The sequence below is a fragment of the Alexandromys fortis genome, unplaced genomic scaffold (genome assembly GCF_014885135.2).
Source record: "Alexandromys fortis isolate MF-2015 unplaced genomic scaffold, M_Fortis_MF-2015_v1.1 scaffold_48, whole genome shotgun sequence".
Classification (NCBI taxonomy): domain Eukaryota; kingdom Metazoa; phylum Chordata; class Mammalia; order Rodentia; family Cricetidae; genus Alexandromys; species Alexandromys fortis.
In genome coordinates this window covers 10,116,523-10,141,897 of record NW_026067947.1, presented here as the reverse complement: position 1 = coordinate 10,141,897, position 25,375 = coordinate 10,116,523, and the positions used below count along the sequence as shown (strand labels likewise).

The window sequence follows — 25,375 nt, the reverse complement described above, 5'->3', positions numbered from 1 at the left end:
GGACTGAAATCTCAAGGTCCAAATCAGGAGCAGAAGGAGAGAGAGCACGGGCAAGGAACTCAGGACCGCGAGGGGTGCACCCACACACTGAGACAATGGGGATGTTCTATCGGGAACTCACCAAGGCCAGCTGGCCTGGGTCTGAAAAAGCCTGGGTTAAAACCGGTCTTGCTGAACATAGCGGACAATGAGGACTACTGAGACTTCAAGAACAATGGCAACGGGTTTTTGATCCTACTGCACCTATTGGTTTTGTGGGAGCCTAGGCAGTTTGGATGCTCACCTTACTAGACCTGGATGGAGGTGGGTGGTCCTTGGACTTTCCAGAGGGCAGGGAACCCTGATTGCTCTTTGGACTGACGAGGGAGGGGGACTTAACTGGGGGAGGGGGAGGGAAATGAGAGGCGGCTGGGGGGAAGAGACAGAAATCTTTAATAAATAAAGAAAGAAAAAAAAGGAAAAAAAAACAAACTGTTTCTTCTTTCTTACAGTTTGTGTTTTGCCCTTCCTATCACCCAGTACGGTTGGCATCTATAGGCACCGGTACAATGCTATCACTGAAGGTGCAGTAACTAATATCTGTTTTGGTCTGTGACTCTTTGACAAATAAGTAGAGCTACTGAAGAAAAACTTGAATTTACAGTGAGTGGAGATAACCACAGAAAGCCTCAACTGGACACAACAATCCAGATATACATCAATCATGGGCAGCACAGACCCACTGGATACTTCTACGTCACAGTTGTGTCTATGGTTCTGGGAATATCATGGAAAAGGGGATGAAAAGACTGAAAGAACCAGAATTCAAAGTCCACTGTGAAACAGTCTGTCCTAGAAATGGCTGCAAAAACAAGACCAGGACAATGGAAACATCAATGAATGTGCTAATGTAGAAGAATGGAAATCTCATGGGAACCACATTGTCAAAGAACTTCAGCCAACTAATGAGATGGAGAATTAGTTTGTCTCAGGGATGAACTCCTAATTGGTTATTTGATACAAAGTGGTCAGTACTGAAACCACATACACACAAACAATAACAATAAAGATAGCAGCTTGTATTTGTATATTTATGCATGCTTATACACTCATACATATATATGTTATAAGTTTGTGTGAAACAATAATAATCAAAGAAAAAGAGGCATTCAATTTGAAAACAGAATACGGAAGGAGCTTGAGGAGATTTTGGAGGGGCTAGAGGGCATAAATGGAGAAAGTAATGTAATTATATTTTAATTAAAATGTATAATAAATAAAAAGACTTGAGTTTCTTAGCGGAGTCAGATTTAGCAAACTGAAGAATGCTCTCTGAGGCACTTTGTTGTATAAGCCAAAGCCAGGAGTCAGCAAGAGAAACTTACATGCTGTTACTCGCAAGCCCAACAACTTTATCTCATAGAGTAATAGCAAACTCTAGCTAACCGCACTTAATTGATGATTAATAATTGAAAATTATTAAAATTTAAAAACTGAAGCGAAGCTCTTAAAACACTACCTGACTAAAAGTCTAACTTTAGGAAAACACAAAGACTCCCTTTGCCCCTGAACACCAGCTACTTGACATGACTTTTCTGATTTTCACATAGCCATTTGAGACTTCATGAAAGGGAGCAGGAGAAAAGGCTTTTCAGTGTCGGAAGGCCTTTGAACCCCACCCAGCAGCACAGGTCTAGTAAGTGGCTTTTTTTTTTTTTTTTTTTTTTTTTTTTTTTTTTTTTTTTTTTTTTTTTTTTTTTTTTTTTTTTTTTTTTTTTTTGTCCCTGTGAGTGTCTTCAACCTCACATTCCCATTACTGAACAGAAACTGAGCAGCAATGACTGTAGGAGTAGCAATGTTAAATCCTATACCCTTCTGCTTTTAACACTGCTCTTTACTGTCAAGGAAACAAAATAGAGCTTTCCCCATCCACCCGCAGATGTAAGAGGAATTTAGTTAGCAGTAAGGTGTTGGGAAATTGAATTTGGTTGTCTTATTATCGTCAAACTCCAGATCTTCTAGGTTTGAGCTCCTTGGGCAAATGTTCCCATGCAGGAAATTGCAGTAGAAGCGGCTAGAGAAGGGAATTCACAGTGTTCAAAGACACAAACAGAGAAGACAAGCAGTCTGGAGCCAGGCCCTTCCGCTTCCTGTCTGCAGGAGCTTTGGTTATCTCCATGCCTTAGTCCCCTCATTTGTAAAAGGAAAGAAAAAGAATGAGAGTGCTTATGGCTAGAATCAAGACAACGGTTACACAGAGCACACAGTTTAATTGATGGTGTGTGTACATCAAGCAAGACAGGTTAGCTTCTTGAGAGAACTGTGAGTAGACTCATAGAAAGCTTCTATTTTGTACCGTGCCGCATGGATTTCAAAACCAGGCTATCTGATGGGAGTGGTCATGTGACATGTGCAATGACAGTCAGTGGCCATGGAAATTTGGTAGTAAAGAAATGCTCACCCGTGCCTTCACTTGCCACCACCAACTTGCATTCCGCTCCCTTGACCTTGTCCCGGGGCTCTCAAGCCACCAGGACAGACCTGTTCTGAATCCTTGAATTGCGCGTGCCACCACAGTACATTTGGATATGCTTTGTATTTCATCTAGAAATCCTGCTTCCCCTTCAGATCGTAATTACAGTCATTCCTCCAGAGAGGGTTCCCTTTGCAATCTCCTTCAATGTCCAAGGCCTTTATCACAAAGGTCCTCAATCCATGGCTATTTTCTCAGCAATAATTGCACCTGGGGATTATTTCTTGTATGATTACTCAGGTAACATTTTCCCCGCTTGAAAACACTATGAAAGATAAGGGGGGAGGTCTGTTTTTTTTTCTTTTTTTTTTTTTTTTTTTTTAAAAACCTTTCTACACAGCACACACTCAGAAAACTGTGGAATACTAATGGTACATGCAGTCAGTGTTTTGGTCCTTCTTGAAAAGCTTTGTTCTTCCTGCCCCACCTTCTATCAATCACTCCCTCAATATCTGTCAAAATTATTTGCTACACAAACTCTCCGTTATCTTGTATTGTGCCTTAGAAACTAAACTCTGAATCTCCCTAACATTTCTTACACTGGAGGTTGCTTGCTCAGTCATTCCTTCCCAGCTAGATGTAAACTTTGTGTCTTTCTAGTCCACTGATGTACTTTCCACATGCAACACAATATCTTCTACTTAACTAGTGTTCACTAATATATGTGAAGAAAAGAAGATAAATAAGTTAAATCTTTTATACTTCGTATTGACAATGCAATGTAAGCTATATTTGCCTGAATAGTTTACAAAAGCCTGGTATTTTCTAAAGACACTTAATTTTGCAAAGATATAAAAAACACCCAAATTCTGGACAGTACTTGTAATTAATTAATTAATTAATAAATAGTAATTATGCATGCAAAATCTCAGGTTTCAGAGAATGTGTCTGGTGCTGCACTTGCTTAGCATGCATGAGATCCTGGGTTCAAGCTTCAGCACCAAATTATGTGCATGCATATATGTCTGTATACATACATTTGGGCTGGTACAAGCCATGTGGCGTAGTATATATATATATGCATGTATGTTTATATATCTGTGTTTGGGAGTGCTGACACATGTATTGTGTCATTCTTGTGTACATTGAAGGATAGTTCTAGGGAGCTGGTTACCACCTACCATGGTGTGGAATCTGGGGACCAAATTCATGTCATTGGGCCTGTAAATAAGCCCATGCTGAGCCATCTTGCCATCCCCAAAGGAGCAAACTTACAAAAACATCAATGGTGATTATAATATTGAATTTTATGTAGAACCCCGGGTTTCCTAAAAGAAGTAAATCCTAGACAGAGAGGGTGAGTTTCTACCAGTGACTGGGAAATAAGTTTAACACCAAATCAAATACAAAGCCATGGACCTGGCATAATTAGTACTCTGTTGCTGTGACACACCCCTAGGAGAAGCAATTTAAAATGTGGAAAGGTTTATGTGGGCTCAGTTTCAAAAGCTAAATGGTGGGATGTCTTGCTCAGCCTTGATGCAGGGAGGATGGGCTTGTTCCTGCCCCAATTTGATGTGCCAGGCTTTGTCAACTCCACATGGAAGTCAACAAGAGGCCTTACTCTTTCCAAGGAGTGCATGGGGTTGGGGTTGGGGTGGAAACTAGAAGGTTGGGAGGGAGGGGGAACTGTGGTTGATCTATAAAATGAATAAAAAATATTTTGAAAAAGATTTAAAAAGTTTCAATCCAACAGTATCTAGATCCATGTCTTTGGGGTTCAGTGAAGAGGAATAGCAGGGAGGTAGGGTGGTGCGGTGAGGTAGAGGCTGTTTGCCTCATGTTGGCTGAAAAGAAGTGAGCTGAGACAGACAAGAAGGAACAAGGAATGGGTTATACCTTTGAAAGTTTACCCTCCAGTGACTATATTTTTTCCAACAAGGTCCAACATTTCCACAGTTCCACTTCTTTTTATTTTTTTTTGCAATAATGGCATGGAACTATGAATGTATCAGTAGAATAATCTATTATTGGCTGAGAGCCCCTTTTGATCTAATGATGGGATCAATTAATTGAGGACCAAGCCTTCAACAAGAGGTTTTTGGGGAATGCTCCCTGTTTAAATGATAGTAGGCTCAGATTGATTCTGCACACAGACAGGTGAAGCCATCTACCAACCTACACTGAAGAGTAGTAGTCCACTTAATAAAGTGAGAGGACACGTGAGGACAAGAAAGATAAGAACATACAGTAGTATTCAGATGTGTTAGATAAAAAATCCAAACGGTTCAACTTCTACGCAATGGTCAGAAGAGGAAAAGCCATTGGAGATGGAAAGTAAAAAAAAGTACTTAGGAGGAGGGCAGAGAAACAGCATCAATGGCTATAGGACTGCTTGCTAGACTGATGCAAACTCTTCGAAGTTGTACAGAGATGGTGGCTTAACAACCTAGTGAGCATAGAAAGACATGACAGCTGTAGCTCTCATCAGGGAAATGTATAGTATTAAACACAAATCCTATACTGATGACTTATTAGGGGATAACACCCAATTTCAGAAATATAGGAACATTTCTTCATTCAAGGCAATATGGCTGCATGTTAAAGGCAATTCCCGCCTCTCTACTTTCATTCATTCTTCCTCAAATACTGATTGCTCTCAGTTATAGCTTTGTGAAAATCTTCCTTTCTTTGTAAATGTAAATTTTATGAGGCCAAGCTAACAGATTACACTTTTCACAAGAATACCATTTTTTTTCCAAATAGGAGAAAAAAATTAGGTGCTGTGAGAAAATGCTAACGCTATGAAACAATGCAACTGTTAAAGCAAATGAACACTCTGATCATAATTAGTGTGTACCCTAAATATAATTTCAGGGACAAATTGCTGGCCCAAAGTGTCATTCATTAAAGGCTTAGAAGCTAAGACAGAATTGAATCACTGGAAAATTCTGATAGAATAATTGAGGTCATGGAAAACACATCTATATCTTTACCTGCTGCTTTGAAGCTGAGATTTAACCTCTGAACCCTAAACCACCCTTTACTCTCTAAATGGACTGCAGATTGTCGCTGGGATATTAAAAACTAGTTGCTGTGCTGCATAAAACACGTGTCAGCTCCGAGGTAAATGCTCTCTCCCATTACAGCTCACTCCGGAAAAGGTGCTGATAGGGAAGATGGTAGCAGCTAACCCTTGCTAGCACAGGGGCTTTCTGGGGCTCGAAATGTCACAGCATGAGTGATAACAATGCCTGAGAGACTACAGTAGAACTGTTACAGCTGCAGGTAGGTCACACACTCTAAATGTGATAATAGCCAGTTTCTGGGGCTTTAGAATGCCAGACAAAGGGGTCAAATTCAGGGAGAATGACCTAGAAAAAGCAAGAAATCCAGCGAGAGCGACCCAAGGCTAACAACCTCCTCTGAATCACTTCAAATTATTGCCCTCTGAAGAAAGGGCCAATCCTGGTCCAAGCAGGAGAATGAAACGTGCTGGGGAAACAGAAAGGTTACTTTTTGAATTTCTTCAATGGCCATTGTCATTATTTCATCAAATTATACTATTATATAAAGTTCAAAACCCTGTTATGCACTCCACGGTAAAATGCAGTGTTACCCAAAATGTTCACAGATAAATCCCTGTTTCACCGAGGCCGTTACTCTCATACTAATGCAGCTAAGTAAGGCAAGTACCACACTGTTTTCATTGCCCAGGCTGCTTTGTCATTTCTGGATCAGTGTCAGCAGAGGAGAGGCAATGCACTGAGCATCTATGGTCTGTTGATTTTCTGAGGCAACCACCCGAAAGTTAGCAAATGTGGCATCTTCAGAGAGCCTTTTTTATTTTTTTTTAAAATGTTAGAGTCTAGACAACCAAAATGAGTGTACCAGCACAGCTGTGCTCATGCCAAAGGCCCAGGGGACATTGCTTTGCTTCACCCAGCTTCCGATGGCGGCACATGCTCACTGCCTCCTCTGACTGCATCGCTCATAGCATCTGTGGTTGCAATGTTTCATCTTTGTCCATCTTCTCTTATATGGGTTTATTATCCACCTGAGTAGTCCCAAGTGATCTCATTTCTGAACCTTTAATTATAACCGAAAAGACTTACAAAAATAGAGTCATTACAGCAGAGCACAGGGCTGAGTTCTCAAAGTCCAGTCGAAGAGTGGGAGGAGTGAAAATTGAGCAAGGAAATCAAGAACATGATAGAGATACCCACTGAAACACCTTACCTGAGCTAATGGGAGCTCACCAACTATAGCTGGACAGGAACCAGCACAGGACCAAACAAGACCCTCTGAAAGTGGGTGACAATTGTATGGCTGAGGCAGACTGCCGGGCCACTGGCGGTGGCATCAGGATTTATCCCTACTGCTTGTACTGACTTTTGAAACCCATTATCTTTGGATGATACCTTGCTCAGCCTAGATATAGTAGGGAGGGCCTTGGTGCTTCACCAAAGCAACGTGCCTTACCTTCTCTGAGGAGTGGATGGGGAGTGTGGTGGCAGGGTAAGGAGGGGAGAGAGTGGGAAGTGTGATCAGTATTTAAAATGAAAAAAAAAATTTAAATAATTAAAAAGATTTTTTTAAATAATTAAAAGATTTGCACAATTTGCAAATACACATACCTTAGGATTTGTTGCACTAGTCTGTAATTGTTGCTGTAACACAATACTATAGGGTAGGTAGTTAGCTTTAAAATAATAGGAATTCTGAAAAATTAGGATGTTATGACATTCAAGGTTAAAATGTGAGAGGACTTGGCATCTTGTAAGAGCCTACATGGTGGTTTGAGGGCCATCCTTTCTTCAACGTACAGGAACAAAGATGCTCTCAGGAACGACTTTATGAGGCAACTATCCCCATTTTGGGCAGTTAAGATTTTAATATATGAATTTTGGAGAGGAAGTAAATAGCTCAACAGCAGTAGTTACCATGCAGCAAACTAAGCCTAAGTATTTGTATGCATGCGTGACTGAAGGAGAGAGGTCCAGTTAGAGGGTGATGGGCTTGTGTTCCCCTGTCCCTGGATACAAAACTATAGTGTTTAAAACTTAAACTTTAAAAGTAGTTATCATTGCTTAATTAAAATTATTTTTAATTGTATTGACTAAATTATTAGTTCATAATGAAAAATACATATTTTAGCAAATTCATTACTTATAAAAACTGATTTTTAAATTAATTTTGAATAAGTTTCCAATGTGACATTCCATGTGTATTTATTATTATACAAGATCTTATTCCTCACTCTCCTCCATTTCTCCTCTCCCTTGGAGGTCCAAATAGTCACTCCTTTTTCTTTGATATCTCATATGTTCATATATTGTCTCCTGCTTCCTGCCATGTTTCATCCCTCACAGAGGCATGGATGAATGAACTGACTTTAATTTCACTCATTTTTTAAAATTTATTTATTTATTAGAGATTTCTGCCTCCTCCCCGCCACCGCCTCCCATTTTCCCCCCCCTCCCCCGATCAAGTCCCCCTCCCTCGTCAGCCCGAAGAGCCATCTGGGTTCCCTGCCCTGTGGGAAGTCCAAGGACCACACACCTCCATCCAGGTCTAGTAAGGTGAGCATCCAAATTGCCTAGGCTCCCACAAAGCCAGTACCTGCAGTAGGATCAAAAACCCATTGCCATTGTTCTTGAGTTCTCAGTAGTCCTCATTGTCTACTATGATCAGCGAGTCCGGTTTTATCCCATGCTTTTTCATATCCCGGGCCAGCTGGCCTTGGTGAGTTCCCGATAGACCATTCCCATTGTTTCAGTGTGTGGGTGCACCCCTGGCTGTCCTGAGTTCCTTATGTGCTCTCCTTCTACTCCTGATTTGGACCTTGAGATTTCAGTCCGGTGCTCCAATGTGAGTCTCTGTCTCTGTCTCCTTTCATCGCCTGATGAAGGTTAATATTCAGGAGGATGCTTATATGTTTTTCTTTTGGTTCTCCTTCTTATTTAGCTTCTCCAGGATCACAAATTATAGGCTCAATGTCCTTTATTTATGGCTAGAAACCAAATATGAGTGGGTACATCCCATGTTCCTCTTTTGGGGTCTGGCTTACCTCACTCAGGATAGTGTTTTCTATTTCTGTCCATTTGTATGCAAAATTCAAGAAGTCATTGTTTTTTACTGCTAAGTAGTACTCTAATATCTATATATTCCATACTTTCTTCATTTATTCTTCCATTGAAGGGCATCTCGGTTGTTTCCAGGTTCTGGCTATTACAAACAATGCTGCTATGAACATAGTTGAGCATATACCTTTGTTGTATGATAGGGCATCTCTTGGGTATATTCCCAAGAGTGGTATTGCTGGGTCCAGGGGTAGGTTGATCCCGAATTTCCTGAGAAACTGCCACACTGCTTTCCAAAGTGGTTGCACAAGTTTGCATTCCCACCAGCAATGGATGAGTGTACCCCTTTCTCCACAACCTCTCCAGCAAAGTCTATCATTGCTGTTTTTGATTTTAGCCATCTGACAGGTGTAAGATGGTATCTTAAAGTTGTCTTGATTTGCATTTCCCTGATCACTAAGGAAGTTGAGCATGATCTTAAGTGTCTTTTGGCCATTTGAACTTCTTCTGTTGAGAATTCTCTGTTCAGCTCAGTGCCCTATTTTATAATTGGGTTGATTAGCATTTTAGAGTCTAGTTTCTTGAGTTCTTTATATATTTTGGAGATCAGACCTTTGTCAGTTGTGGGGTTGGTGAAGATTTTCTCCCAGTCAGTGGGTTGCCTTTCTGTCTTAGCAACAGTGTCCTTTGCTTTACAGAAGCTTCTCAGTCTCAGGAGGTCCCATTTATTCAATGAGGCCCTTACTGTCTGTGCTGCTGGGGTTATACGTAGGAAGTGGTCTCCTGTGCCCACGTGTTGTAGAGTACTTCCCACTTTCTCTTCTATCAGGTTCAATGTGTTTGGACTGATATTGAGGCCTTTATTCCATTTGGACTTGAGTTTTGTGAATGGTGATAGATATTGATCTATTTTCATTCTTCTACAGATTGACATCAGTTTTTCTAGCACAATTTCTTGAAGATGCTCTCTTTTTTCCATTGTATACTTTTAGCTCCTTTATCGAAAATCAGGTGTTCAGAGGTTTGTAAGTTAAAGTCATGGTCTTCTATTCAATTCCATTGGTCGACTTCTCTGTTTTTATGCCAATACCAAGCTGTATCATAAAATATCTTGGTGTAACTCTGACCAAGGAAGTGAAAGATCTATTTGACAAGAACTTTAAGTCTTTGAAGAAAGAAATTGAAGAGGACACCAGAAAATGGAAGGATCTCCCTTGCTCATGGATTGGGAGGATCAACATAGTAAAAATGGCAATTCTACCAAAAGCAATTTTTAGATTCTATTTAATTCCCATCAAAATTCTTCACAGATCTGGAGAAGACAATAATCAACTTTATATGGAAAAACAAAAAACCCAGGATAGCCAAAACAATCTTATACAATAAAGGATCATCTGGAGGCATTACCATCCCTTACTTCAAAGTCTATTACAGAGCTACAGTATTAAAAACAGCTTGGTATTGGAATTTCACTCATTTTTAAAAAGACGTGTCTGGGAAAACTTTTAGGAATTTACATTGGTAATTTACATATACTTATTTTCATATAGGTTTCAAACACAAAATTTTTCATATATTATATTCTTAGAATGCCTCTGATACTTTAAAAGTCAGTAAGTAACAATTTTTTTCAGTCACAACATACTATTTTTTGTCTTACAGATTCCAAATGTAGCTGTGAGAATACTGAAAGGAGAAAAATCTAATAGCTAATGATTACAATTGACTAGCATCTGTTTGCACATTAAACTCTTAAGGTTCACATTACTGAATTTTCAACCAACATCAGTTGTTATCATCAATGTCTCAACTACTGCACTTGGTGGCAGAAACTATTTGCTTATATGAGAACATTTCCCCAGAAACTCAGCAAGTCTTGGATTGAGTTCTTCTAACCAGTCAAATAAAAAGAAAAAAAAATTCTTACATTGAAGACGTGAGTTACACTGTAAATGTTTTCAGTTTTGATACCCAAATGTTCCTCAATTAAGTTTTAATTGACTTAAATATTCACAAATTATTTATTCAAACAGCTATCTATCAACATTTTGTTGCTGAGAAACAAAAGTTTGCCTATTTCAGCAGCTTTATTAATTAAAAACCAGTCAAGCCAGTCACCAAGCCGGCTGTCTTTCAAACTCACGTCTCTTGTTCTGGCTGACTGCCTATTCTACAATTCAGCTGTGAATGAAGAGCTATTTTTTTTAATGTTTCAAACAATGGGCATTTGAAAGTTATGGCAAATACAAGAAATGATTAGGGAACAAAAACAAGGCTGACAAAATCCTCATCATTTTCCATGTAATACTTTTCTATTATTATCACCGCAAGCCACCTTCATCCTTACAGTAGATGATGTGCCACCGTTAGGAACTCAGACAAAGCTGATTGTCGCAGGCACAGGGAAAGACTTTCCACCAGCTGCCGTGCCTCCATCTGACACTTTTCCTGTACAAAAACGGGATGACTGGCACAAGTGACAACCGTTACTGAAATTACCCTCCGAGTGGTTTTTATATTTTCCTTTGTGACGCTGGGAATTGAATACACAGTAGGAAAAGGCTCTGCCCTTGAGTACACTCCCAGGCTTAGTTACTCCTCCCTGATAGATACATATGCAATATAAGATTAAAAGATGCCGGGATGGAGTGGCTTTTGTACTCTATTCCATTTATCACCTCTATTTTTCTCTTCCTTTATTTTTATGTTTCCACTTCGGTCCTCTTTCCATTGTATAAGCTGAGGGTCATCTCTGGACCTTGTCTGTCATCTCCTACCTCAAGCTCGATGTCAACAGGGAGAAGCATAAGTCTACACGTCACCTATTGCTTTCACTAGAAGCTAGCACTGTAGGCGCTTGCCAAGACAATGCCAGTCTTCCTGCACCAGGCAGGTAACTGGATTTTTGTTAAAGGAGTTAATTGTACAATGAACAATTTGCAGCTACTTATGTATGAATTATAGTCATTGACAACTTGAGATGATGAATAGCTTAGGTCTTTTGTTCTGCAGATCTGAACTGTTATAAAACAGCTGAACTCACTGGAAGAAGGCCCCAAACAATATTTATAAAGCTATCAGTTTGATGAGCTAGGATCTGAAGCTATTAGGTTATTCTCTTGAAAGCTCTTCATCATAATCAACATTTAAACTACATCCTTGTCATCTGTGGGGGAGGAATGATATGGGAGCAAGAAACTTGTAATATGTCATGTTCCGTTTGGGGATAAGTTTACCCACCCATCATTGTTTGACATAAAATATCAATATTTGTAGTTTTTTACAATCTACTTGAAATAAATTGGATATTTGAATTATCTTCTCAAGCAGAAATATTGTTATTAATTAATATCATTATAGAACCTGAAACCAATTATATGAAAATTTGAGTCAGAAATATATGTACAATTATGGTATACAACAAAATGCATCTTCATGTTAAGAGCAAATCAACACCATAATGTTATCAAAAACATTTATAACAAAAATGTTAAACAGAAATTATGGATTACTATAGCAAAGCTTATAAATGCAATGAAAAACCTGTTTGCAGATGTCAAGGAGTCATCTTATCAAACATCTAAATCATTGTGTTCCACACAAAGTGCTTTAAGAAAATGTTGAAAGTGGCCCAGGGTTACTGGCAAGTGCTCAGGTTCCTAGGTTGGTATCTACTCCTTTCCATGTTTCCTGGGTGATTTCAATTCACTAATTTTCATGTCCTTCAGCTATAAAATGATCTTAAAGTCTACCAATCCCTGGGTTACGTTGAGAATTTAAGTAGGATAATGCTTCCAAAATGTTTAACATAATATCCAGTGTAGAATAATAAAAGTAAAATAATGCTAATATTCCTTAAGCCATCCTAAAACAGTACTTAGGAGTAAAGTTTAGTTACTTTATCCTTTTAGCCAAAGAAACAGAGTAACTAACTTCCATCTTATGGGCAAAGCATATGAAGTAGGGAGAAATACCTTGTCTAAGGTCATAGGCATCTAAGAAGGAAACTCACTCTAAAGAATTGCCTTCATGTATTGTATTCTTATCTAAGATAAGAATGTAAGAATTTAAACATGTAAGAATTTAAAATGGCATTTACTATTTTCCTTTCAAAGGGACAGGACAGAGAGGGAAATATGGGAAAGAAGTAAGAGAAAAGGGAGAATCATTGCCTAACTTTTTGAGGCTAGGACCTCTTAGAGGATTTTTGCATCTCTAAGAGAGGAGTGTTTCTGCCCCACAGAGCTTCTGAAGGCCAGAGATCTATAGCTCTGATTGGAGAAACAAATACAATGGAGCACTAAGCCAAATTCCATTCCAACTGTCCAAAATAGAATCTCCACTTCTCAAGCCTGTACCTCCCCCATTTTTTCTATTATTTTATTCATTTATTTTTTTCTGAAACAGAATTTCTTTGTGTGGTCCTCGTCGACATAGAACATATTATGCAGTCCAGGTAGTTCTCCAACTCACAAACCACTTGCCTCTGCCTTACTGTTTGGATTAAAGGCATGTACCAACTAGCCTGGCTCAATTTTCTCAATAAGGATAATTTTGCAAATGTAGAGATGTACATTTGAATTTGTTTGTTTATTTGCTCCTTGGCAGTGTTGGGCATGGAACCCAGAGTCCTGCCTATGCTTGGAAAGCGTTCACAGAGCTACATCCCTGGTTCCCTGTGGTCCATGTCTACAGAGAAAACATGGCAGCATCTTAGTTCTTGAGTAGATCTAGTATCAGTTGCCTGGGTGGAGAAGCATGGAAGCTTCAAGATGAGGATGCAGCACCCTGTTTTACACAGACACAGTCTCTGGAAACATGTCTATCATGCATGAAAATAATGCTTTGAAAATAAATGCTCTCAAGTTCATCTGCTGATTCACTTGCCTGCGGAAGAATGATAACAGTTAAAACGACTTTCTTCTGGATGACGGAGAGGATGGATCAGAGGGTTTGAGAGACACACTAAATTGGAAAGGAAAGCTATTACTGAATGCTCGGGGCCAGGCAGTCTCAGTTTACTCCCCTATGAGGGCACATTTGCTATATCTCACACAAGGTGGCCTTTTTCTTGCAGGTTATGTTTTCCTACCCAGCACAGGTCCACATTTGGAATTAAAATGCCAATAATCTCTTACTCAGCCTCTAAGTGGTAAGAGTTGCACACACCCATACAGCACTCCAAAGGAATAGCAGAAAGTTCCTGGACTCAGTGTTCACTCATTCTTATGTATGCTGATTTAGCTCTTATTTATTTATCATTGATTAATTAACTAACTAATTAATTAATTAATTCAAAAGTATTACTGAGTGTTTCCAAAGTATCATGTACTGGGCAAATGAATCAATCACTTTCTGTAGCCCCAGGTGAAGTAGAAGGATATAAAGGCATACAGTAGGTAAGTGGCAACCATGGAGGTGACTGCTGATGGTTAAATAATAACCTCCACAATAGCAGGTATCAAAAAATAAAACCCAAAAGACTCTCAAAATTACACTACAATAAGGAACGCTCAAGAAACTGCCCATATCTCACTAAGAAGAGCCTGCTTTATGTTGTACTTGTTTAATTAAAGAAAAAAAATCTTTTTGGAAAACAATCTGTAGCAAAATAAGAACAAATTCTTAGAGGCATCTTCTCTAGTGAACTAGAAAATTTGTCTAGGTCAATTAATAAAAGTTAAAGAGGTTAAGTGCCAATAGAAGAAATTATCTAGTTCTGTTAACAAAAGTGACATGAGATAATTTTAATAAGCCTTAAAATAGATGTAATAAATCTACCTGTACATACTTTTTCTACAGATAAACAAAGTATATAAATGTGATCTGAAGAAAATATGATTTATTACATGAAGATCAAGGGATGCTTTCTCATGAACTAGGTTAAGCTCAAGGAGAATAATAGCGAGATAAGAACTAGGAGTTGATAGCTGGATTTCCTCTGATGGAGGAGTTACTTTCATTGGTTAATAAAGAAACTGCCTTGACCCATTTGATAGGCCAGCCCTTAGGTGGGTGGAGTAGACAGAACAGAATTCTGGGAGGAAGTGAGGCAATCGCCATGCCTCTCCTCTCTGGGTCAGACACAATGAAGCTCCAGCCCAAGATGGACGTACACTAGAATCTTCCTTGTAAGACACCACCTCATGGTGCTACACAGTTTATTAGATATGGGTTAAAGCAAGATATGAGAGTTAGACAGAAGAGGCTGGATATAATGGGCCAGGCAGTGTTTAAATGAATACAATTTGTGTGTTGTTATTTTGGGTAAAGCTAGCCGGTGGCCAGGATCCAGGCGGCAGGAAGGGGCCCGCAGCTCCTTCTACATTCCTTGACTCTGGAAACTATTAACTGTGTAATAAAAATGAATAGTTCATCTATTACAATCTTCACTTTCACTTTTATAAGGATACAAACTAGTAAATATATGAAGTCCCTTTAGCCAGAAAATCCAAATGATTGAAGATGAGGACCTAGGCTCATGTATACGGTACAGGACAAAGTGTAGTTAAAAAGTAACATTAGTCTTTAAGAATTACACAAATGCTCGAGGACAAACATAATCTAAAGATATTTAAAGACTATCAATGCTTCACATAAATTTTATTTATTAAGAATGATGATAAAATGTAGCAAATATAATTCATTTGTACTCAGTATAATGTATTGTATGTTTCTGCTCCACTAAAAAGAGGTTGTTAAGAAAAAAAAAAAGAATGATGCTTTACTTCAACCAATTGAAAGTACTTTTTGTATAGCAGTGTGAATAAGAATTCCTTGAAAGGGGTTGCATCTGCCCAGACTGATTAGAACTGTGGTGATGGGGAAATGTTGGAAAGGTGTAGGTTGAGAGCCTAATCATCTTCTCTGTGACTAGAGTTAGCCCCCAATACAGCCAATCCTTTCCCACATCTGTGTAGGGACTAACATCCTGCAGCTAATAAACAGAAAGCTGTGTAATCGATTAATTTTAATAGACTACAAGCTGCCACCAATCCCAAAGCTAAGAATGTAATCAGATAGCATTTTAGGCCTACAAGAGACTCTTCCCAGACTTTTTGTTACAATCTTTTTGATGTTTTCACTAGTGTATTTAAAAATTGCCTTTATTCGTAACCTTGTTCATTACATTGCTATAAAACCTCCATGAAATTGCTCCCATTTTGAAGCATGACCTAGAGCCATGGTCAGTCAGATTGGTTCCAGAATAAATTATCATTTATTTCCTTTGAGGTGAGAGCTGTTTTTTTTACATCAATAACATCTTTCAATTTATTTAAAAAGCTAGAAACAAAAATCTTGAAGCTATAGATTGATAATGAGGAATTTCAGCTCTAAAAAATGGTCAGAATATAAAAGGTGTGTATTTATAAAAATGTACCCTTTCCAATTTACTTTTAGAGAGCTACTCAGTACTAAGGGGGAAATACCTGCATTCATACAATTCAACCATAATTTCAGGACAGAGGCAATGATTTCAGGTCTTTCAGTATGGAGATGGCATCAGAAGAATCAAAAACAAACAAGAAAATAATCAGTCCTTCAAAGTTTTATCAACTCCTGTAGGAGGAGCAGAAAAGCTGCGATGTTGAAGTAAAGGCCTAGAGGAAGATAGGCAGAGAAAAGTAAAAAACAAAATGCATCTTGTTATACAAAAAAAAAAAAAAAAAAAGGAGCTATGGAAAATATCTCTTAAGCTGGGTCATAGCTAATATTCTGTTACTGTGAAGAGACACCATCACCAAAGCAACTCATGAGCATGGAATTGCTGACAGTTTCCGAGGGTTAATCGTTTCCATTGTGGTGGGAAGCATGACAGCGGGTAGGTAGGCATGACACCAGCGCAGAGCTTCAGTAGCTGCGAAGCCTGTTCTGCAAGCAGGAGGCAGAGAAACTGGGCCTGGCATGGGATTTTGAAACCTCAAAGCCTAGCCTCTCAAGACATATGTCCTCCAAGATTATCATACCTCCTAATCCTTCCCAAGCAATCAACAAACTAGGAGGCAAACATTCAGCTTATGCCTATGGAGGCCATTGTTCAAACCACCACAGGCTGTTAACACCGAAGTTAAGAGTGGAAGAGTTTAAGAAGTCAGCTAATTGAAAGAATGGGAGTAAGGGGTATTGGGAATCAGCAAAGAGAACAAGAGTATCAAGACTCTGGTACCAAAAGAGTAGTTTCTCATTTTTTGAGAAATTAAAATAAGACATTGTGATTTTTTTTTTTAGGCACAGCAGATGGCATAAAGCAAGGAAGTGGAATGATATAATTTACATTTTTAAAAGATTATTTACTGTTTTATGATAAACAGCTGAAGCGTAATACTGTACACCCTGATTTTGTAAGGGAATTCCCCTTGCTTTAGTGATAAGCAGAAGTCGGGGTTCAATTATAAAATAATTGGCTAAATTTGCAGCTAGCTGAGCAAGAATGCATGGAGAACACTAGTGTAAGAGTTTGACTTGACCTCATCTTAGTGAAGTTTTCTATGACATACATGATGTCATGGCCAACACATACTAATTATACCAGTGTAGACATAGCCATGAATCTTTGCTGCTACTGAGTCAGAAAGGCTATCAATATCTCAGATAAAACATAATAAAATGATAAAAACACATTCAGTTTTATGTAGTGTTGACTCATATCCAGGACCTCACACATGCTTGGCAAGCACTCTGACAACTGAGCTGTGCTCCAACCTTATTTCTTCTTCTTATAAGACAACATTTTATTCTCTGTCTTAGAATGGCCTGGAACTCCTGTGTAGCAAAAGGTGGCCTTAACATCATAGCTATCCTCCTTCCATGGCTTCCCCAGTACTGAGAGTCCAAGTATCAATCACCATACTAACCTAACGAAAGTTATCTACATTAAACACTTCTATAACATGTAGGGGCTTTCAGTCAGTGCTCTGACTTCAATTCTGACATTCTGTCTTAGTAGGCTAAAAGAGAAAAATGATCAATTTGTCCATCAGCATTTTCCATATAAGGAAACACACAGGTTTGGAGTGGGAGAAAGTTATTCCCACCTGCAAGGAAGGGATGTATAACATCCGAAGAGAAACAATCATGTTGGAAAGGGCCATGAAAAGAAATATACTTAAACAAGTTCAACTGTGATAGAACAAAAGACTACTCCTGAGAAGGGATATAAAGTGGATGGAAATATTATATTCTGAATTTAGTGTAACAACATGAGATAATTGGATAAGCTGTAGATTAACAATAAGGTTATGTGGTGACACTGACACTTTTGAAAATGAACAGTCTGGTGCTACATTAGCTGCATTGGAAGTTCACAGCATGGATATACTAGCCTTCAGTGTCCTCTGCAAAAGTCACAGCACATGTAAAAAATTGTAGACCTATTTTTAGGGCCATAACTTGAGAAATGAATTTACATCAGAGTGTGTTGTCATGAAGATAATTCCTCATTAAAGACTTGAAGGAAAAATAAATTATGGGACAAAATATAGTTTCAGGGCTAACTAGTTTCATACAGTAAGAACAGAATGGGGGCTGGAGAGATGACTTAGCAGTGAAGAGCACTGACTGTTCTTCCAGTGGACCCAGGGTTCATTCCCAGCACCTACATGACAGTTTATGACTGTCTGTGACTCCAGTTCCTACAGATCCAATGCTCTCTTCTGGCCTCTTGTGTACTGCATGCATATAGTATACAGACATACATGCAGACAAAACATCCAAAGATACAAAATGAAATGAAAGATTGTCAGCAACAACTCTGGGACAGAAAGACTTCACAGATGTTTATGTCACTAGTGATACAGGATGAGAAAGTAGCTTTCAAACTTTGGTCTTCAGGAAAACCCATCAACAAGTGAAACAAGGAACCTCTCATTGGGGTGAGTTGTTCTATTCTATTTAAATATAACTATCCTTACACATAAAATCCTATCTTCGTAATATTTTTACTAATAAAGAGGCCTACATTTTTATAAAAGCATAGTCTTGAGGGGTGGTAGAAATATATTTTTTAAATGTTCGAATGTAAATTTACTGGTAATAGTATCGATCCTTCTCTTTTTGTTGTTAAAAGTTTGCTACAAAATACAGAAAAATCACAGTCCCAGAGTTGCAATTCACTGAATTGATTTTTCCCTATGCTGAAAACCTACGATTCTATAATTGTTTGGTCGAATAAACCTAATGAGATTCACCTGTCATTACTAAAAATTGAGTATTAAATCAAGAGGTAAACGCACTTAGGTTCTGTGACCCTTAATTAGATGTATTACCATACTATTACTCTGCTTACCTAAGAAAATTGAAGACTATCTCGGGAGAAATTTACAAACAAGATAGCTCCAGAATCTGTTATCTACAAAATTTCATTTCTCCATGAGTAAAAATTCCATAAATGCAATACAAGATTAAGTGCTGAATATTATATATAATAGGTATATTTGATATTCTGTTCCCAGAGAAGCTTTTGTTAATGAGAATATTCTATAGTGTTACCACCAACAGACTTAGTAATTATGAAACTTTTGATATTAACATATTGGTGTATGAGGTAAGATTTTATATAAGGTAATATATAATCATATGCAAATGCATAAATTTTAAAAAATTGTAGCTGAGCAGCAATCCTCAAGGTATATGCAACAGAATATGTACTTACAGCTTCTGCCTCTGGATTTTGATTTCAACTCTTTATTTCTAAATACTAATTTCCTTCACACAGGCAAAGATTTTTATTAAGTGTTGATCTTAAAACATGGCAATTTATTTTCCAGTTTTCTAACTCGGTATATAAACATAAAAGGTGAATAATACTTTACATCTACTTTTCATTATTGGATTTTAAAATATTTTTGTACTGTATTAAAAAAAAACAGAGAATTTTAGGCTTTACTGGTAAAATGACAACCAACTATACCTACATTCCAATGGTTATGGTTAAAATACTTACTATTGACTATTAGGTTGCTGGTAGTTCTATTGCCTTTTCATAGATGCTGTGTTCAATGTTTGTAGGTGTGGCATGTATGCATTTATTATGTGTAAACTTTAACACATGTAAACTATGTCTGTTTATACCAGCATATAACCGAATATAACCAAGCTATCTCAAGCCTTTTGAAGCATACCACTTCCCTCTCACGTTCATAGTTCTTTAATCACATAAAATATTTTCTAAATTTGAATAAAAGGTAACACTATCATGTGCCACATTCAAATCTGTGTGGTCTTTCAGAAGGTACTGGTTGTAAAGTGTATTCATACAATGTCGAAAAGCTCAAAGAAACATTTGGGGTGGAATATAATTGCTACTTACAAGCAAACTGAAGCTTTGCTTCTCTGCTTACAATTGTTCCAAACGAGTTTGTTGCTATGCACTGGTACGTTCCAGCATCTTGGGTTTTATTGGGGTTATTGATCAACAAGCTGCCTTCAACAACACTGTAGCGGAAATCCATACCAATGTCAACATCTGTTCCGTTTAACTTCCACCTATAGTATAAAAATGCCAGTAGATAAAGCCTTGTAATATAAATCAATATTTCTGAATTGTCTAAAATATATAAAAAACTATAAAGACCATGAAATATCATCTGTGAGCTTTTTGAAGCATTGTAAAAACAAATATTAGAAACTGCCTACTCAGCAATGGTGACATCTTCAGTCCTCATGGAGAGTCCTCCTTTGTAGTAAATGATATTAATCAAACTTTAGCACATGTTCCATGATGATACAAATAATTATCTTCTTACAGGGAACAAAATTTTCCACATGGGTTTCTACAAATTTTTTCCAAGTATGACTTATCAATAAAAAATCCTTTTTCTGGTTGGCAGTCACTGTTTAAATAGGTATATAGAGAGGACAGAACATGCCACTTTCAGAGAGACAGCAGCAGAGTGGCCGAAATTGCAGTTGAGCTGATTTGATTCAGTTCTTAACATGACTGAAGTGCCTGGTTGCAAAGCGAAGGAACTCTATTGATCTGAGATGCTTTGGGGACCAAATCTGCCTGGCCATGGATCAACTGGATGATCTCTTTAGTCACCGGCACTCAAAATGTCAATCAACTGTCCCAGTGAACTGCAGGCTATTAAGTGACCAAAGCAAAGAATGTTTCCGTGTCCTTCTGTTCATTGACTTGGGTCACTTGTGCATCTGACTGTAGCAGCAAACCCAATAAATTAGCTTTCTGGGAACTCATATTTCAGTGGCTAAGCTTTGGTATGAAAATCTCCAATTCTGTTCTCAGAGTCACGACATCCAAAGAATGAAAGCTTATCTGAGTCGAATTACCTTTCAGGCATTCATGGGGATTCATATAAACTTTTGAACTAATATAATTCAATGACTGTTTTTTGATAGCTCGTGAATTACCAAGGCTCTCACAGGAGTTGAAAAAAAAATACATGCGAAAAGATTGAAGCACATAGGAAATTGATTCAAATAAATAAAGGGAGCAGAGATTGAGAATTATTCATTTTACTTTCTTAAAATAACAAGAGCCATTACCTGAATAGAAGTGTGTGTGTGCATGCCCACCCGTCGTGCAATCCTTGATAATATCCCAGGCATTGTGATTAGGAATGTATAATGCACAAAAATTTAAGTGATAAAATTGTCAGCCTGTTAGTTTCAAATTACACGCACAGGTAGTGTGTGATCTCTGTGTGTGTGTTTCAGAGACATGGTCTCATGCTGCTCAGGCTGGCCTTAAACTCCCTTGGAACTGAAATAACGCCAGATTCCTGATCCTCTTTCTTCCATGGACCAAGTGGTAGGATTACAGACTTGAGGCAGTACATAGAGCACCAAAATCAGTCTCCATCTCCGAGGATATGTCTGATGGTGTTGCCCATTGCTTTTAAATTCAGCACTCAGGAGGTGGAGGCAGGCAGAGTTGGACACCATCCTGGTTTACAAAGTGTGCTTCAGAATAGTCAGGGTTAAACAGGGACACTATCATAAAAAAGGGGGGGCACATCTTCCAGTGAAATTCTTTTCAGTACTTCTCGTCAAAATGTATGTTTCATCAACTGTCTGGGGGAAGTCCTCTTACTCTTTCATGCAAAGATTGCTTTTGCCACAAGACAATTTGCCTAAATCACTTTCCACTTTTGCATTCTCACTTCCCTCCATCTAGAACTTAACCCCCTGACTGCTCAGTAAACACTTGTTGAAAGTCAGAGACTCAAAATTGTGCTTCTCTGGGATGTGTTTGAGCTTTGAGCATATACACAATTCATGAACCATGCTCGTCTCACTCAGCACAGAGGCATGGGTACGGGTTTATTCACAATGGTGTCTTTGAAGTATAAAAGTCTAGAAACAGGAGGGCCAGGACAGTCGGCGAGAAGCACAAATAGTTCTTAGCTCTTTATGTGTTTGTTTATAAGAAGCTGGATATTAGAAACTGACAGTGTTTTTAGGCTCTGCAGTAATTCTCTCTGTGCCCTGACACAGACAAGAAAGTAATAAGCAATAAAGAGAACAGCCGCCTTCCAGCCCGGCAGGACTGGCTGCACATGAATCTCTGGAACTGACTGCCTGCCTTACACATTGGCTTTTAGTCAGCTGATCACGTCTTGGCCATAACTCTCACTCCAAATGATAGCAGAGCAATTTAATATGACAAATCTAAGAACTCAAAGAGGAAATTGCAATATAATGTGAGCTGCAAGCAGAGTGTAGAGTTTGGGAATGGGACCATGTGAGTCCTTTTAGAGGACAGGCTGCGGGAGTAATGACACCTCTGTAGGTTTCTCTCCACTCGTCACCTCAACCCAAAATGCTGTGCACAAAGTCCGTTCATCTACTTTATTGCCCGTCTTTACATACGAACAGCAATGGGGAAGGGATTATTTAGAAAATAAAGTGCTTTATGAGACACGCTATAAAGCAGACATGGTGTTTTACTGCAATGCAGTCAGTGCTCATTCGCATTGAATGTGGATTGCATTGCGAATTTCTCATCTCATTGCATAGTGAAACACTCTTGAAAATCTCACAATTTAGTTTTAGTGTTTGAGGAATCTTTTAAGTATTGGTAATGGAGAGGCAAGGCTCATTTGGAGTAAATAGATTTTCCCAGGGGGCCAGGCAAATTGGTGTCTTGTAAGCTGACTTCTGAAATACTTGGGGGAAGCATGCCTGCATTCTTTTCAGACAGCAGGGCTGTACACAGGCAAACATGGCCACCATGAACCTCCCCAAGGCATATTACTGCAGACTCTGTAGCAACTCATTGTACAGATTCATTGCAGGAAAACCTTCCCTGTTAAGTGTTTGAACTTGACACTCGGAGAGGGGCAGGCCCTTTCTGACTTGGAATTGGTTCTCTGCAGACACAGTTGAATACAAACTTCACAGCAAACCAACTCTAGCCAGGTGCTTGGCAGCTTCCTCCTTCTCAGAAGGGGTTCTGGGTGAAATAAGTAATGTCACCTGTCCTTAAGGAACTTGAATACAAGAGAAGTTGGCATGAGGCAAAACTTCTTAAATTTTCTGGGTCAGGGTCAATCCTTTCAGAACAGAGGGGCAGAAACAATGAGAAGAAAAGGCTCAGTCGAGGGGCTAAATGTAAAGAGAAGAGGTCAGCTAGGATGTCTTAGGGAAGGCCTGCAGCTGAAGATCCCCACGGAGCACTCACTTTGGAAATTTCCCTACTTGTCCAACCCCCTGAAAGTCAACACCAAGACTAAGAAAGTTCAGCTAGCAAGGTGCTGGAAAACACCTGATCTCTCTATTCACCCTCTTGCTCTTTCCTTCAACAACAGGGAGTTTTTGAGCTGCTGGGTCCGGACTGCTATTATGTCACAAGGAAACTGCTGAAGGGATTAAGGCAAGCACCAGCACACTGCCTGGAATGGCTAATGCATTTGATTAAAAGCTCTCCTCAGCTTTCCCCTGCAATCTTTAAAAACATAATAGGTTTCTGTTCTATGGCTTGTTTTAAATAACAAGGCAAGCCCCTGTATCTAGAAACACAATGTTACAAAGGCAATGTTAATTAAAGGTCACAGTTTGGAGAAAAACAATGCAGCAACTTGCCAAACTCCGCTGCAGAATTTGTTTTCATTTATAGCTAACATCTGAACTTACCCTTGGCTGTGTGCTCAGAGTGGGATCCGTTAGCTCATCATTTATGTATCTGAGCAACTTTGCCTCTTGCAATTGTTTTTACCATGCGGTGTGTTTTGGAATCATTAACTTAGCCTTGAGTTTACTGTACGACACACGGGAAGATGACGCATTTGGATTTAGTCAGGATATGGTAGGGTTTACAGGTGATGCTCTAGAGTCACTATGAACAGTTTCACTTTCAAAAATACCCTGTGTCACAGGATACAAGGTATGCTCACTCTATTATACAGCCCATTCTAATTAGTTGTTCTTTTCTTTCTGGAAAGCTCTTCCTTTCTTTATACATGTGGCAGAGCAGGTGGCCTTTCTCAGAGACCCACATCATCTCCTTTTCTTTCATCCTCACTACATCTACCCATTACCTCTAAATTAGGGTTTTTGTAAATACCCTCAGCAAGCTGGTAGTCACTGCTGTTGTGTCTTCACGGGTGCCTCATCCATGCCAAGGCAGGAAGGGAGCACTTAACAACCTCATTTCCATTCCCCAACTCTTACGTTTTCTCTGTACCCTGTTCCCGGATACTCCCTGAGCCTGGAGGGGTGGTATATAGATGTATTTTATTCACACTTGTAATAACTTTATTAGCATTAAATTTGAGTACAGATAAAGTAAGTTGTATAAGATTATTTTGTAAGGGATCATGAAATAATGAAGATTTATATTTAGTAAAATGAATAGTATTTACTACTGTAATCACGTTGATTGGAACCAATACCTTCATCCATGTATAATCTTCAGTTTCATTCCTATCAGGTTTTAATTGATTATTTGTCATGGGTGGTTCTGAATGTATCATCTCAAAGTATTCTAATCTGGCCTATGTGGGTTAAAGGCTTATGAATATTAACAGAACTAAGAGGTCCCTCTGACCTTCCTTCACTTTCTAAGATGAAAATGCCCTGTGGTGAACATCATTCCAAGGCCAGAAGTGAGGTGAGCACAAGCATCCATTGCTCTCGGTCTTTGCTGTAATCTAATCAGTTGCTTCAAGCTCCTGCTACTGTGGTTTCCTGTCTTGGAGGACCACACCCTTGAAGTGAACCAAAATAAACCCTCCCCTGTGTTGCTTCGGTCATGGTATGTTGCTACAGCAACTGGAAAAAATAGCTAAGGTACCATTACTCTCTTAGACCTGATATATGTTGCACAACCTTTCTGATTACTTGTTTTTTATATTTTGATTTTAGGCAATTCTTTGCCTATTCATGATATCAATTCTCTACCAAGAAAAAAATTTACTAAACACACCATCCCCAATCCGTGGCCTATGATTTTTCTCAGTTCAGTCTATTCCACTGAACAGAATATTTACTATTAATGAAGTTAAACTTAAAAAAAAATGATCTGTACTTCTCCTGTCATAAGAAAAGTCTTTTCCTCTCCCAAAGTTATAAATATGCATTCTTGTTTTCTTTCCTCTTATAAAATGTCCCATTTAGGGCTTTTATTAACCTGAAATTGATTTCTGTGAGTCATGTGAAGCAGGGATTCAGTTTGATTTCTTTCTGTAACCACATGGGCAATGCACTGTCCAGAGAAAGACTTTTCAACTTCCATTGTGTCATGAATTTTAACTTTCTTTTGATTTTTACAAGAAAGTATTCTCTTTATTATCCAGGTTTAGTGCAATCAATTTTACGTGGAATTACTCTCACATCACTTTGTTTAATTCTGTCTTTTCATAGCTCAGGTCTTCTCTCTGGG

General features: G+C 38.6%; 1 protein-coding gene across 3 annotated transcripts in view; it reads right to left on the bottom strand.

Annotated features, from left to right (window-relative positions):
• The window catches only part of LOC126506109 (contactin-4), a 997,903-nt gene that overhangs the window by 327,294 nt on the left and 645,234 nt on the right, over positions 1-25,375 (bottom strand). For all 3 annotated transcript variants that reach the window (XM_050149411.1, XM_050149413.1, XM_050149412.1), the window contains one exon: positions 19,844-20,019. In XM_050149411.1, the coding sequence (XP_050005368.1) occupies positions 19,844-20,019 (176 nt within the window). The remainder of the gene's footprint in view (positions 1-19,843; positions 20,020-25,375) is intronic.